Here is a 17,852-nt window from a genome sequence, read left to right as displayed (position 1 = left end):
AATATGTTAAAGGAAAACCAAGGCCCGTAGATCTTCAAAACTTTATCATGACCTCAGCATCAGGTATAGGCTACTGCACCTGTGGGTGATAAGTCATTAGGATTAGGCCCTTCTGTTATTTTACGACTAACACAGACTCTCCCACAAGGAAGTTTTGTTTATTTTGATAGGTACTTTACCACAATTCCTCTCTTAGCAAAACTTAAGGAGAAAGGAATTGAGGGTACTGGCACAATAATGGTAAACAGAATTAAGAAGGGAAGAATGAAAAGAGGAGAGTGTCATTCCTATGTTAGAGCAGATGAAGCTGAGTGGCAGGACAGTCAGAGGGTCGTGATAGCATCCAGTTGTGTTGGCATTGAGCCAAAATGTAAAGTTCAAAGGTGGTGTTGTCAGGAGGGTCACTATCTTGATGTAGATTGCCCTTTTGTAATTCAGCAGTACAATGCCAATATGGGTGGCGTAGACATTCATGACCAGCAGGTTGAGTGTTACCGAACATGGTTCAGAACCAGAAAATGGACACTCAAGTGCTTGCTGCATTTCATAGACCTGTCGTGAAAACCAGACTGCCAAAAAGAACATTATGGATCTGTTGGAATTTAGAATGTCTTTAGCTGAGGCTCTTCTGTCATGTCCAGACAGAAAGAGGAGAGCTGAAGAGTTAGAAACACCGTTAGATGATACGCTAAGTACCCCCACAAAGGCAAAAGTTTACAAACCCCATCCGAAACCAAGTTTGAACAAGCGATATGATGGGTATGCTCACTGGCCGACAGTGGATGATATTTTGTCACCATGAACATGTCAGTATGAGCGCTGCAGGCCCAGAACAAAGACAAAGTGCATAAAATGCAATCAGTACTTATGTCTTGCAAAAGGAAAGGATTGTTTCAAATTATTTCACGAAAAGTGAAGCAGTCTGAACCATGACTTTGTGTTACAAAACAAATAAAAAAAAATTATTAATTTTTTGGCCACAGAATACGATTTGCAATCTATGTAACATTTTTTATAATAACTAATAAATAAAAGTAATGAAAGAATAATTTTTTATTCATAACTGTTCCTCAGGTAACTTATAATATCAAACAAATAGCGGGAAGTCAGAGAAAAATTTTGGTGAAATAAAACCTGACCCTCACGATTGTGCTAGTTGTTTTCCCGCTACATTTTTTATGGAAGAGTTTTTTTATTATTTTTCCCAGTGTCTACTATGCCCAAGTATACAGGAAATTCAACTTTATTCACCATTTTTTTTTTTTAAAAAAAAAAAGGTGTTCAGGGCGGAAAGGGATAGGCCGCATGATGTGCAACTTCACTCCCGATGTCCATGGCGAGGTACATCTTTGCAACCACGACACCACTCAGCAAAGTACACATGTGCCCAACAACATGCTGAATCGACCGCTCAGGATTGGCATCATGTTCTCTTCACCGATGAGTGTGGCATATGCTTCAACCAGACAATCGTTGGAGATGTGTTTGGAGGCAACACGGTCAGGCTGAAAGCCTTAGACACACTGTTCAGCAAGTGCAGCAAGGTGAAGGTTCCATGCTGTTTTGGGGTGGCATTGTGTGGGGCCAACGTACACCTCTGGTGGGCATGGGAGGCGCCATAATGGCTGTACGATACATGAATGCCATCCTCCAACTGATAGTGCAACCATATCGGCAGCACATTGGCGAGGCATTTGCCTTCATGGACAACAATTTGTGCCCCCATCATGCACATCTTGAGAATGACTTCCTTCAGGATAACTACATTGCTTGACTAGAGTGGCCAGCATGTTCTCCAGACATGAACCACATCGAACATGCCTGGGATAGATTGAAAAGGGCTGTTTATGGACAACGTGACCCACCAATCACTCTGAGGGAACTATGGCAAATTGCCGTTGAGGAGTGGGATAATCTGGACCAACAGTGCCTTGATGAACTTGTGGATAGTATGCCATGACAAATACAGGCATGCATCAATGCAAGAGATCATGCTACTGGGTACTAGAGGTACCGGTGTGTACAGCAATCTGGACCACCACCTCTGAAGGTATCGCTGTATGGTGGTACAACATGCAATGTGTGGTTTTCATGAGGAATAAAAAGGGCAGAAATGATGTTTATGTTGATCTATACTGCAATTTTATGTACAGGATCTGGAACCCTCGGAACCGAGGTGGCGCAAAACATTTTTTGATGTGTGTATTTCAGCTGTTATTGACATGATTTAATATCTCACACAGCTCAATGATCAAAACTGCAAAATTAGATCAGTTCATTTTTATAGTATCATGAGCAATAATTATGCTTCAGACAAGATACTTTGCATTGAGGAATCAATGATTCTGAGATATGGTCATCCGTTTTTCAGGCAGTATCAAAAGAAGAACCAAAAGTATGCTGTGAAATTTGAGGAACTCTGAGAATATAGTGGCGTAGTATTCAAGATAGGCATCTGTCATGGTAAGTTTAGAGGAAATGACAGAGATGGTTCAAGTTTCTGATATGATGGAAGCATAGTAGAATGAAGGATATGAGCTATATAAGGACAAATTTTGTAACTCTGTAAACCTAAGTGTGAGGGAAAGTATGTAACAACAGAAAGGTTAGCAGAAAATCATTACTTAAAAATGTATTTTACCAAAATTTGCTGTATTGTCTATTTTATTCATCAAAATCAATTTCAGTCACATGTAAAGGGTGTGGACTGGATGTGGGTGAGTGGTTAGCTGGTGGAGGTGAGAGTAGCTGCAGAAGTTGAAGGTAGCCAGTGGCGGCAAATAATTTACTGACTATCCAAGTTCTGCAGGTGCAGATACAGCATCCACAGGTGGTGGCAGCAGATGCGGTCAGTGAACTGAGGCCAAGATGGCAGGCAACTGTGTGCCAGTGTCCGTGGTTTCATCAATACATCTCGGTGATGATCTTGCTAATGGTACCTCGTTCTGCCCCAACACTGCATCCAGAGGTGGCACTTCTGTGCTACAACTGCATGCATGCATGCACATCTGAAGGAACATTTCATCATACTTATTGCAAATGGAGACACTGCAATATCTCATTTATCTGCTGATACCAGGCTAGCGACTTTTGATTAAATGTTTCCCCTGTACAGGCATTACAGTAAGTGTACAAGTGCACATGGACAGTGACATATAGGAGTTTAGGAGTGGCTGTGAAGTGTGCTTGGATATCCAAAATTGTTGAGGCAACTGCTAATGACAAGCAGGAAATCTGGGACTGAGTCTTGGTGCAGTATGATGATGATGATGGTGAGTCCCATACTTCTTTACAGAGCTTAGGGGAGCGACGCGGGAGAACTGCGCCGCCTTACTAGGCAAGGTCCTAGTGGAGGTGGTTTGCCATTGCCTTCCTCCGACCGTAATGGGGATGAATGATAATGATGAAGATGACACAATAACACCCAGTCATCTCGAGGCAGGAAAAATTCCTGACCCCGCCGGGAATCGAACCCAGGACCCGGTGCTCGGGAAGCGAGAACGCTTTCAATTTCACAACTGGAGGTTGCCCATACATTTTCTGTAATACAGGAATTGCATTTCAAGTGTCAATCAATCCATTGAAATAGTTTCTTATTATTAAGTTCTGTAAAAAATATTAGATGACTGAATAAGATTTCTCTGTTGTAACAGATGTATATCTACATCTGTTTTATTTTCAAGTAACTGGAAGAAGTCTCTGATCTCTATCTTGTATAGAAAAAATTATTCATTCATTGATAGTGAATAAGATACCAGTCATACAGAAAAAAGTAGAAGAATAGAGAATGTTTCGAGACATGTCATCAATAAAATGAACTTAATTTTTTATTACTTCCTGGAATACAATGTCTATGTTTTATGGCAAAACTATATTATTTGTATGAAATTTTGTAAGCACTATTAAGTTACTTTATTTACAGTGAGAAAATGAAAATTATGTTACACCATACCCATGCTATTCACTGTACCTGTATCTGGTGCTCACTACCTCACATATATTTGCTGTGAGTGTTTCCGTACTTGGCTTTATGTAGAAACTGATTTTGTACAAAGTAACCTGTAATTGGTACCCATAGTCAGCTCATAAGGTATAAGAAAACTGGTAGTTGGCAGTCAATGTACTAATTTGCTGAATGAGTTCATAAATGTTGTCCTAGTTATATCTATTGTAAAACTCTTAATGAATAGGCATCTATATATCACTTTGGTCCTCCTCTACCTTCTAAAATTGTGTGAGGAAGTCAACTCACTCACTGTCAGGAGGAGCAGAGATTCTGATGAAGCCCTCCCTGTTGTCTAATCATGCAGAAACGCACTGTATCTATATAGTTATTTAGAATAGCTTTCCGCCGCCCTCCAAATCTCCACAATATTCTTGTCAGACCCTATGCTCCTTCTGCACCCATCTCCCTACCCTATGGCTCCTACCCCTGTGACCATCCCCACTGCAAGACTTGCCCTGTGCACCCTTCTACCACCACCTATGATAGCCCTGTAACTGGCAAAACATATACCATCAAAGGGAATGCCACCTGCAAAACAACACTTGTCATATACCAGCTGATATGTAAACACAGCTCAGCCTTCTTCATCAGCATGACTACCACCAAATTATCAATTAGGATGAATGGGCATAGGCAGAGGGTATATACTGGCAACTTGTTGCCTGTTGCAGAGCACGCTCTACAACATGACATTCGTGAACTCGGCACCTGTTTCACCATACTTGCCATCTGGATTCTTCCCTCAGACACCATTTTTTTTAGAACTCTCTGGTGGGAACTAGCACTACAACATGTCCTTGGCTCTCACCACCCACCTGGCCTTAATTTACATTAATTTCTTGCCTCTCAGCTTTTCTTCACTGTAACTACTCCTTGCTTCACTCCGTTTTAGTTTTCTACATCTTTCATTGTCTTTCCTGTCTCTTTTTCAACGCCCCCTCCCACCTCTGTTACATACAATGCATTTAGCTACTCACTGTTATTAACTCGTGCATGATGTTTTAGTAGTAATCTCTGTCTTGTATATTACCCTGTCTTCCAACTTTAAGATCTCAGGTTTTCAAATCTCATCTGATGCAATCCCCAACAATCAGTCTTTCCTTCTCATACCGTACCGTAAGTCTCCCCTGACATGGCCCTGGGTGATTTTCCCAAAATCTACCCCTTCTTCTAGACATCTCCAGTCCTTTACCTTCACCCTTCTTCCTTCGCATTCAACCCTTCTGCCTGAAGAAGGAGCCACTGGCTCCTAAAGCTTGCCAGTCACAACAGTCTTTTATGTTTGTGTTCTGCCGCTGCTTGGTGAGTAGATTTTTTATGTATCCAATTAAGTAATTTTATCACTAATTGATTGTTTTCATTGTTATACACAGTTATTTTCACACTCCATGCACCATGCTATCATATTATGCTATTAAAACTGTTAGCTAATTTACAGATGGCAATCAATTTATCCAGATTTATAATGACTTTACACTTAACCCTTATGTAAATTTATTAATTCAAAACACAGATAAGAACCACTATTGTCTATTATTTGTTTTTCAAAGTGTCAATTGAAATATTATTGTGAGGTATATGTTTCTCATACAACAAAAAAACTTGTGCATTCTTTGTAAACAGCACATTATTACTGTAGTTTTAAAGAAGCGCTATCTAGCAGACATTACAGATTTTTTATGAGACAGCATTTGGACATATCATGATTTGTTTAGATGCTTCATTTAATGTGAATACTACAATATTGTTTTGATTGATCACACGAAGTTGTTATACATTTTTGGATGAAGATACTGAATAAATGGGAATATGCTTATCTTTTTCTATGCTCTCACTGAGAACTCACTTTTGAGCAATGGTTCCTTCAAGGTATATTTTGTTTCATTCTTAAATACTGGAAGCCAAAGGACACTTGTCATGGTGACATATTTTGTGACAGACCTTTGTAGTCATGATGTTCATTCTGTCTCTTGACTCTTCAACTGCTGGCAGTATATCAAGTGTTTTTCTTAGTGTGACACCATTATAATCACAGATGTAAACAAGACATCTCACTGTATTTGGTTTGTTGAGAGAAAGCGAGGGGCCACACTGTGGGAAGTCATGTGTTAGGCGTTCCCCCTCACTTGCTATCTATAGCTCTCAAGAAAACACACATGTTTATTTAACAATTGAATGCATAACGTGCTCCCTGTTGAACTTATAATCATTAAATAATTAACTGACTAATAAGCTGTCAAAAGGCACATAAACAAGACCGATAACTTAGCTAGCTTTTGGACGAATCCTTTTTTAGAGCTATAGAGTACACATACACCTGCGCAACTACACTGTCCAGGTGGATTACATTGTGCTGGGACTGTAGCTTGCCCTAGTCAAGCTGCAGCGCCAGTATAGTGTAGTCAGCCAGGACAATATTGTCCAAAGCTGGCAAAGTGCTCTTTCTTGCTTATGTGCCAGTCAGTAAGTTATTACCTTTATTCCTCAAATTATTTATTTTCCATCAGGGCTTTCCATTACCATAACCGTTTAACAATATGCACTTCCCCACCCTGGTGGGTGCAAATACTTTGCATGATATTATATATCCTACAGTAATTTAGCATAAGTCACTAACTGACAAATTTTCTTTGAATAAAAATGTCCTCAATGCACTGCAATGAGAACTGTGGCAGAACAATAGATCTTCATGCCTGTGAAACTTCTGGTTGTTGTATGTGTTGACATACATTTCTCAGCTGTATATATACAAGATGAAGCATGTACAAATCCTACCTGTATTAGTGAATAGCCTACTGAGGATCCAAGATCTCCTCTCTAAGGCTCTACAGAAGAAACACCGAACTTAATCTAATCTACAGCTTGTACAATCTTTCAGATATGGACCATCTCCCGTACCTCCTTTTCTCCTGTGCCACACCCCCCTATGCTATTAGCATTCATGACGTACTCACTAATCGACTACAAAGATGCATCCTTATCACTACTCCATTCCATCCTGGACTGGAACATTTGAACTCTATTCTTCCCTAAGGCTTCAACTATTTTCATCTTTCAAAAATGAGGAATAATCTTCACAAAATTCCCCCTCACCTTCTTCTAAGTGATAATCAGCCATCCACCAAACACATGAAATATCCTGATCATTCCTTGTGCCACTCCTGCTCCCAAGCACTTGGGGTAACACGGATCATATCTATGCAACACATGCAGGTGCAAGACCTATCCCTATGCAGTCATCCAACACGTACTATTCCAGTACTACAATATATGTATCCTATCTCTTCAAAAGCATACCCAACTGTGAAAGCAGTCACACAACATTTCATCTCCACTGAAACTAAAATATGACTTTTTATAGCACCATATCAATAATCAGATATCTGCCCTTTTCAATGTCAACTTCTAAGTGCCTAATGTGGTGAGGTCTACTTCAGTGATGCTTTGTAGCTCATGTCACTTAGATTATATCTTGTCCTGCTGCAACTCATGTAACATCAACTTCACTGAGTGGAGGGGGATCTATTTTTTCAAAACTCACTAATATCATCCTGTCCTTTCCGACAGTCCTTGTCCTGTTTTGGCATCAGCACCTGTTTTCAATCAGTTTCCTGCTCCTTTCACCCCATTACATTCTCATCTTCTCAGTGGTCTCATTTATTCACTTTATTCTACCCTCTACTCCATGATAAGAATCACACAACATGCAGCTACTCCTGTCAGCATCTGGACAAACTTCCTCTGGTGCTGCAGACCTATCTTCTCCCCTTGTTTTCCCTTCTCCTCCCTAGCCTTCGCCCCTCCCTTTACACAGCTCATAGATCCATTGCACAAGTAAAACATTTGCTCCTCTTGCAGCATTCAAGTCAATCCCAAACCCATTCTGGCCCCAGCATTGAGACAATGTAGCCTGGTTAAAGCATGTGCACACACGCACTTGTTTATGTGCCTACTGACTTAACAAAGCCCACTGTTGTGTCAATGTAATTGTAGAACTCAACATTATGTACCAAATGTGCTTCATATAATAGGCTCATGCCACTTAGAAATTAAAATGGAACACCCACTACAACAGAACCATGGAATGGTTCCATCCAATAGCAATCATCACATGCATTAAGGCATTTATCCCACTGGAAGAGATGACAATCAATTCATGTTTCATAGAATGCGGTCAGCTGCTGACGGATCCACAACTAAACCTACTCTTGCACTTCCTTGTATGATGGAAATCGATGACCATGAATGTTCTTCTTCAGGTTGCCAGAGATCTGGGAATCACATGGTGAGAAATCGGGCTGTATGGAGGGTACTGCAGTGTTTCCCAACCAGATCGCTGAAGTGCAGCGTTCATTCAATTGGCAATATGGGGTTGAATGTTATCATTTAACCATTCTACAGCATTCCTGAGTGTTTTGATGTTATGGAAAGTCACTGTTTTGGGTTTCTGCAAAGTGTTTTCATAGCACTGTATATTTATTGTGGATCCACACTCAAAAAACATGACAAGCAGAGGGTCCCTGTAATTGTAGAAGAAGGTCATGATGACCTTTCCAGAACTTGTGTTAACAGCTTTGGATTTCATTTTGTGGGAGATGTGAGATGTTGGGTCTGCCATTTGCCCTTGGAATGTCAGAATGCTGTCGGACAGAATCATCATGTTGCACAATAATGCCTGCTCTCATGCTGCCCATTGGATGAAAGCTACACTTCAGCAATTTGTTTGGAAAACAATCAAACATCCTCTGTACAGCTCAGATCTTTCACCACGTAATTGTCACATCCTTAGCAGCCCCAAGAATCTCATGTGGATGTCAGTTTCAGTAGGGTGACAAAATGCAGGAGCAGGTGAGATTGTAGAACCATAAGCCACTGACCAAGTTCTAGGAAACAGGGACAGATCATCTCATCTCCCAGTGGGGTAAATGTCTTAATGTGTGTGGTGATTACTTTTGAATGGAACCATTCCATGGCCCCACTGTAGCGGGTGTTCAGTTTTCATTTGACTGCCTCTCATAATAAATAACATTGTAGAATTGGGTGGCAAAAACATTGCCTGACAGAACTGTAAATTATCATAACCTATAATTATTTTATGCAACAGAACATTTTATAATGAGTAAAATAACTGATACAAGGGTACGTCATATAAATACGACAGGAAAAAAATCCTGTAACTGATGGGGCCAATGACAAAGGTATCCAAATGTCGTACATACAATACGTGTGTCAAGAGAGCCCTTATGAAAGTCTATAGGGAAAGCAAAAGCCTGAGAGTTTGGAAAATTTTTAATATTTTGGAAGACAAATGGTGACTTGTAAATAGCCATAATAAAGTTCCAGTCCTGACACTGTTAAAATCCTGTGTCATACTGACTTTTAAATCATTTTCTTAAAAGAAAAACCTGCCTCACTTATTTTTTCCTTTCCCAAAGAGCAGAGGTGAGGTATGGAAGGGGGTCTTTGCCCCCCCCCCCCTCCCCCCCTCCACCCCATTGCTGTCTGCATATGGGAGCTCTTGATAAAAGTATCTTCTTAATTGACATGAATCACCCTAATGATGGTGATTTAAACCTCCAAAACACACAGTGGAAATAAAATAAATTGTGATGAGTTACAATAATTTGTAATTTCAATAGATACATAAGATCACTTATCACTTCTTTGTCACCATTTATGAATAAACATTCAGCAAATAGTGATGAGTGTTTTACATTACCTGTTGAACAGATTCAGCATCTGGAGCCACTTCAGCTTCAACTAGAAGTTCTGTATCAGCGTAAGACATCAAAGGCGCTGAGAGATAAAGTGATGGTGTAACTCCTTGGGTCAACTTACTTGCAGAGCCACTGGTCATTCGTAATGTGTGAGTTATTTCAGGACCCTCCACACCAGCTGCATTTTTACCAGTTACTTTCACAATATAGTCCACATCCTGGACCATCTAGAGAGAATTAAAGAAGATTACACATAGGAAGTAGTAGTAACATATGGACACTCCTCTTCCAACACACACACACACACACACACACACACTTTGTATTTTCCATGTCTACATCTACATGATTACTCTGCTATTCACAATAGAGTGCCTGGCAGAGCATTCAATGAATGACTTTCAAGCTGTATCTCTACCGTTCCACTCTCGAACGGTGCATGGGAAAAACAAGCACTTAAATTTTTCTTTGCGAAGCACGAATTTTTTAAAATTTTATCATGATGATCATTTCTCCCTATGTAGATGGGTGTCAACAGAATATTTTTGCAATTGAAAGAGAAAACTGGTGATTGAAATTTCATGAGAAGATCCCATTGCAATGAAAAATGCCTTTTTTTAATGATTGCTACTCCAATTCACACAACATGTCTGTGGCACAATCTCCCCTATTTCATGATAATAAAAAAGAAGCTGCCCTTCTTTGTACTTTTTCAATGACATCCGTCAGTCCCACCTGATGCGGATCCCACAACACACAACAATACTCCAGAATAGGGCGGACAAGTGTGATGTATGCAGTCTCTTTAGTAGACCTGTAGCACCTTCTAAGTGTTCTGCCAATGAATTGCAGTCTTTGGTTTGCTCTACCCACAACATTACCTATGTGATTGTTCCAATATAGGTTATTTATTATTGTAATCCCTAAGCTTTTAGTTGAATTTACAGCTTTCAGATTCGTGTGACTTATCGCATAATCAAAATTTAGTGGATTTCTTTTAGTACTCATGTGAATAACTTCACACTTTTCTTTATTCAGGGTCAATTGCCACTTTTTGCACCATACAAATAAATATCTTATCCAAATCATTTTGCAATTCATTTTGATCATCTGATGACTTTACAAGACAGTAAATGAGAGCATCATCTGCAAACAATCTAGAACAGCTATTAAGACTGTCTCTTATATCGTTAATATAGATCAGGAGCAATAGAGGGCCTGTAACACTTCCTTGGGGAGCACTGGATATTACTTCTGTTTCACTCAATGACTTTCCATCTATTTCTATGGACTGTGACCTTTCTGACAGGAAATCATGAATCCAGTCACACAACTGAGGTCATATTCCATAGGCATGCAGTTTGGTTAGAAGACACTTGTGAGGAACGGTGTTGAAAGCCTTCTGGAAATCTAAAAAATATGGAATCAATTTGACATCCCCTGTCAATAACACTCATTATTTCATAAGTATAAATAGCTAGTTGTGTTTCACAAGAACGATATTTCCTGAATCAGTGCTGACTATGTGTCAATAAATCATTGTCTTTGAGTTACTTCATAATGTTCGAATACAGTATATGTTCCAAAATCCTACTGCAAATCAACGTTAGTGATATGGGCCTCTAATTCAATGGATTACTCCTACTTCCCTTTCTGGGTGTTGGTGTGACTTGAGCAATTTTTCATTCTTTAGGTACAGATCTTTCTCTGAGCAAGTCAGTTGTATATAACTGCTAAATATGGAGGTATTGTATCAACATACTCTGAGAGGAACCTGACTAGTATATAATCTGGACTGGAAGCCTTGTCTTTATTAAGTGATTTAAACTGCTTTGCGACATCAAGGATATTTACTTCTATATTTCTATTTCTATATTTCTATGTACTATTTAATTAATTAACACCTGAACTCCTATTAGAAAAAGCAAATGAAACACTCAAGGATGTTTACAATTGGGCAATATGTAATAAATTAACAGTGAAAATAAAGAAAATAAACAGTGCACACTTTAACATAAAGAGGGAACAAAATTTGTCACATTAAGCATAGGGGATAAATTTATAGATGGTATAACAAGCACAAGGTCTTCAGGGACAAATACTGATTGTTGGTTAATGAGGAATGAGCACACTAACATGTTGGCAAAAAAAAGTAATCTGCATGGTTTCCTCATAAGGTCCTAACTTTTTTGTAACAGTCAACGTCTTGTGGTACGGTAACATACTATTCTTACATACACTCAGTTTTCAGCTATGAGATTCTTTTCTGGGAAAAGCCATCATCAGCAAAGAAAAGACACACGCGTGTTCCCACAAGCAAGCACACCTCATGCACAAATGTCCACAACCACCAGCAGCTCCGACCTGGGGTTTCCATGTTTGATATCTTTATTTCAAAGAACATTGGATAAAACAGACCAACCAAACAAGGTACTGTAGTTGTTAAGTTGCTGACCCCACATTCAAGAGGATGGAATTTGCTCTGTCCAGGCATTCTGATTTAGGTTTCCCATGGTTTTCCTAAGTCACTTCAGACAAATGCCAGGCTGATTCCTTTATCAAGGCCATGGCCAACCATCTGTCCTATCTTCTTGAAGTTCACTTATATAATTTGTGTACATGTATATGATCTGTTATTTTCGTTGTATTGTGATGAAAAATCCTATATCATGGTGGTCTGAATAATGCAGCCCCAGTATTCGGCCAACAGGTGGAAGAGATGTGTGAGTATAAAGATGCTGATCAGCAGATTTTGTGCCATTATCCCGGATTAAATTCCTAAACACTCTGCAGCATAGCACAAAGTGAAGACTTTGGATACTACTGACGGCTCCCTTATTTCTATTTTATAAGAGTAAGCTATGTGCTAATACTGAGTTTCACACTCATCTTTCTCATTCATCACCATCAACAATGCAAACAAAAATGGGGAATTTGGTACTGTTGATGGTGATCTATCCACTGGATAGAGATGTTGGCTCTTAGCACTAATCAAAAGGAGTAGGCTATTTGTCAGTATGTGGTTCCATCCTATCTCTTCTCTTTCATCATCATAAAACAACACAAACATGACACTCCACTCCACTCAGTAATCTACATTAAATCTTGAGTGTTACATATCACAAAGGAAAAATTTACAGTTACTGTAAATTAAGAAGTTCTTTTTGAACTAGGCGGTGTGTCACATTAGATGAATACTTTAACCCACTCACATAAAAATTGGGTCTTCGGTTGAGATTGATGTAATGGTTTACTGGGTGTAGCAAGTGAAACATGGCTCTAAGTAAGGGCACAATTAACAACAATGTTTCATGATTAAGACTCCAGAAAGTGAGTACATAAAACATTCCTATTCAGATACCTGACAAATGCTACTAGATCAGACACTGAAATACTGTGCACAGAATAGAATTGTTAACTCAGCTAGAATCCTGAAAACACACCATGAATCAGTCGTGCTATGAGAACATTATACTTCATGTTTTCAATGTGGTAAGATTCTTGCAAGTGATATATGCTCTATAAAATTCAGTTTGAGTATAGAGCAAAATATGCAGGACATTATATTTAAATATTTTCTGGCAAATATCTCACACCAGTTTTCAAATGACACATTAGCACAGAACTTTCACATACCTGAATTTGTGAATATCTTAATATATATTCTAAATGATGGAAAATTTTTATTTAGTGCATTTAGTATTATATTTTTACATTCTTTCTGCTACTATAAATGTGTTGGTCAACAGCCTTTGGAATATTGCCTCCCAAAGATAGGTACTGACAGAACTGTCTCTCTCCATGTGATTTTATAGCTCTATACTTTGGCTGTGGTGATGTAAAGAGACCTTAATTTTGAGTGGACATGCCACTTAATTAACTATCTATATTTGTTATTTTAAGAATCTGTTTCCTCTACTGTTGTTGGAATCACTTATGCTTTCAATTTAATTCCAAATAATAAATCATAACTGCTTATGATGTTATGAAAAGTTTTCTGTTGGTACTTGATACATCCACATTAATTTTTGTATCTTTGTATACCATGCCATATATTTTATGGCATTAATCATCCAAAATATTTGAATTTATGAGTCAAAAAATGTCTCAACTTCTATAGTGGCTAAATGAAACATGAATATAGGCACAAGCTATGCAATGTCCACCACGGCGTAGCAGTTCATATACAGCTGCTGTATAGTGTTGTGCAAGTCACTGGTTCAGTTCCTGCCTCCAGTAATTATTTATAGTTAAACACATGATTTCTAGAAGGCTCTGCGATTTCATTACTAACAGAATTTGGAATTTGCTAGAACATTCTATGTATGTTCTAACATTACTATCCAATCAGTCAATGTAATAACTATTATTTGACATTAGCAAAAATTAAGTTTGAAATTTACAGGTTAATTGGAACAGCAAGCCAAAGATTATCACAAAGAGATTGAATTTCATCAACAGTATGTAGATAATAGTTGACTTTTAAAATACTTAACTTCAGATGTGGATTCTTCTTTTTGGGGGAGGAGACCAGACAGCGAGGTCATCGGTCTCAGCAATTTAGGGAAATCAAGGAAAACCTAAATCAGGATGGCCGGACATGGAACTGAATCGTCATCCTCCCGAATGCGAGTCCAGTGAGCTAGCCGCTTGCCACCTCGCTTGGTCAGATGTGGATTGATAATGTTGTTGTTGTTGTGGTCTTCAGTCCTGAGACTGGTTTGATGCAGCTCTCCATGCTACTCTATCCTGTGCAAGCTTCTTCATCTCCCAGTACCTACTGCAACCTACATCCTTCTGAATCTGCTTAGTGTATTCATCTCTTGGTCTCCCTCTATGATTTTTACCCTCCACGCTGCCCTCCAATGCTAAATTTGTGATCCCTTGATGCCTCAAAACATGTCCTACCAACCGATCCCTTCTTCTAGTCAAGTTGAGCCACAAACTTCTCTTCTCCCCAATCCTATTCAATACCTCCTCATTAGTTACGTGATCTACCCACCTTATCTTCAGCATTCTTCTGTAGCACCACATTTCGAAAGCTTCTATTCTCTTCTTGTCCAAACTGTTTATCGTCCATGTTTCACTTCCATACATGGCTACACTCCATACAAATACTTTCAGAAACGACTTCCTGACACTTAAATCTATACTCGATGTTAACAAATTTCTCTTCTTCAGAAACGATTTCCTTGCCATTGCCAGTCTACATTTTATATCCTCTCTACTTCGACCATCATCAGTTATTTTGCTCCCTAAATAGCAAAACTCCTTTACTACTTTAAGTGTCTCATTTCCTAATCTAATCCCCTCAGCATCACCCGATTTAATTTGACTACATTCCATTATCCTCGTTTTGTTTTTGTTGATGTTCATCTTATATCCTCCTTTCAAGACACTGTCCATTCCGTTCAACTGCTCTTCCAAGTCCTTTACTGTCTCTGACAGAATTACAATGTCATCGGCGAACCTCAAAGTTTTTACTTCTTCTCCATGAATTTTAATACCTACTCCGAATTTTTCTTTTGTTTCCTTTACTGCTTGCTCAATATACAGATTGAATAACATCGGGGAGAGGCTACAACCCTGTCTCACTCCCTTCCCAACCACTGCTTCCCTTTCATGCCCCTCGACTCTTATAACTGCCATCTGGTTTCTGTACAAATTGTAAATAGCCTTTCGCTCCCTGTATTTTACCCCTGCCACCTTCAGAATTTGAAAGAGAGTATTCCAGTTAACGTTGTCAAAAGCTTTCTCTAAGTCTACAAATGCTAGAAACGTAGGTTTGCCTTTCCTTAATCTTTCTTCTAAGATAAGTCGTAAGGTTAGTATTGTCTCACGTGTTCCAACATTTCTACGGAATCCAAACTGATCTTCCCCGAGGTCCGCTTCTACCAGTTTTTCCATTCGTCTGTAAAGAATTCGTGTTAGTATTTTGCAGCTGTGACTTATTAAACTGATAGTTCGGTAATTTTCACATCTGTCAACACCTGCTTTCTTTGGTATTGGAATTATTATATTCTTCTTGAAGTCTGTGGGTATTTCGCCCGTCTCATACATCTTGCTCACCAGATGGTAGAGTTTTGTCATGACTGGCTCTCCCAAGGCTGTCAGTAGTTCTAATGGAATGTTGTCTACTCCCGGGGCCTTGTTTCGACTCAGGTCTTTCAGTGCTCTGTCAAACTCTTCACGCAGTATCTTATCTCCCATTTCATCTTCATCTACATCCTCTTCCATTTCCATAATACTGTCCTCAAGTACATCGCCCTTGTATAAACCCTCTATATACTCCTTCCACCTTTCTGCCTTCCCATCTTCGCTTAGAACTGGGTTGCCATCTGAGCTCTTGATATTCATACAAGTGGTTCTCTTCTCTCCAAAGGTCTCTTTAATTTTCCTGTAGGCAGTATCTATCTTACTCCTAGTGAGACAAGCCTCTACATCCTTACATTTGTCCTCTAGCCATCCCTGCTTAGCCATTCTGCACTTTCTGTCGATCTCATTTTTGAGACGTTTGTATTCCCTTTTGCCTGCTTCATTTACTGCATTTTTATATTTTCTCCTTTCATCAATTAAATTCAATATTTCTTCTGTTACCCAAGGATTTCTATTAGCCCTCGTCTTTTTACCTACTTGATCCTCTGCTGCCTTCACTACTTCATCCCTCAGAGCTACCCATTCTTCTTCTACTGTATTTCTTTCCCCCATTCCTGTCAATTGTTCCCTTATGCTCTCCCTGAAACTCTCTACAACCTCTGGTTTTTTCAGTTTATCCAGGTCCCATCTCCTTAAATTCCCACCTTTTTGCAGTTTCTTCAGTTTCAATCTGCAGTTCATAACCAATAGATTGTGGTCAGAATCCACATCTGCCCCTGGAAATGTCTTACAATTTAAAACCTGATTCCTAAATCTCTGTCTTACCATTATATAATCTATCTGATACCTATTAGTATCTCCAGGATTCTTCCAGGTATACAACCTTCTTTTATGATTCTTGAACCAAGTGTTAGCTATGATTATGTTATGCTCTGTGCAAAATTCTACAAGGCAGCTTCCTCTTTCATTTCTTCCCCCCAATCCATATTCACCTACTATGTTTCCTTCTCTCCCTTTTCCTACTGATGAATTCCAGTCACCCATGACTATTAAATTATAATGTATACACTAATTAATAACATGTCAACTATTTGCCCTTGATCTTCTTTTTAGTGTTCACAATAGCACCAGTTACAAATATACTTTTGAATAGATTTTCATTTCTACTCCCAATGGCGTGACTAAACTCGTCACTAATTAACAAATACTGTATGCTGACAAATACAAAGTTGATCTACAGCTTTCTACAACTGACGTAGAACTAACATGGTGGACACAGCCACTATCATTTAAAAACAGACATAACAATGCAGTTTTACACTTCCATTATTTAAATATTGACAGTAATTAACTGATAATGTAACATTACGAGTTCCCAAATGTTCAGCTACAACATTACATTTTACAAAATACATAAATATGTCTCACATAAACACAATTTCATAAAAATGAGTTTTCTACCCAAAGATTAACATAATATGTTCCGCAAACAGTTAATTCTGACTGAATTTGAATTAAATTTTAATTACATAATCATTTTAATTAGTTCTAACATTTTTACATTAAGTTGTACAAAGGCTAAACAAATTACTATAGCTGGTTTTTGCATCATTTTATTGTGTGTACTTCTAAGCTAATTTAAAGATATCCTGTTGTCTTTCTGAAATTTTGAAAATAACTATTTTACATAAAATAATTGTAGCTATTTTACATAAAATAATTGTACTAGAAAATTCAAATAATGTACTTTCAACTTTGACAACATTTTTAAGCTCAAATAAAATGTTATGATGAATGACAAAATATGAACCATTGTTCGATACCGTAATACTCATGACTTTGTATTATATACTACATAAACTTATGGATCATGTACTACATTAGTCTGTTGCATTACAATGTGTAAACAGGCACACTATCTACAGAGGCAGGAAGTTCACCTTCATGTGCAATTTCATGTGTGCTAAATAAATATTCTTTCAATGTGAAGTGCTAATTCTTGTTGTTTTCCCTAATCACATAATCGGTCTACT

General features: G+C 38.5%; 1 protein-coding gene across 1 annotated transcript in view; it reads right to left on the bottom strand.

Moving 5' to 3' along the window:
• The window catches only part of LOC126195617 (uncharacterized), a 444,247-nt gene that overhangs the window by 269,916 nt on the left and 156,479 nt on the right, over positions 1-17,852 (bottom strand). The window contains exon 12 of the mRNA XM_049934243.1: positions 9,726-9,950. Coding sequence (XP_049790200.1) covers positions 9,726-9,950 — 225 coding nt within the window. The remainder of the gene's footprint in view (positions 1-9,725; positions 9,951-17,852) is intronic.

This window comes from Schistocerca nitens, chromosome 7, assembly GCF_023898315.1.
Source record: "Schistocerca nitens isolate TAMUIC-IGC-003100 chromosome 7, iqSchNite1.1, whole genome shotgun sequence".
Lineage (NCBI taxonomy): Eukaryota > Metazoa > Arthropoda > Insecta > Orthoptera > Acrididae > Schistocerca > Schistocerca nitens.
This window is presented reverse-complemented; position numbering and strand designations above follow the sequence as displayed.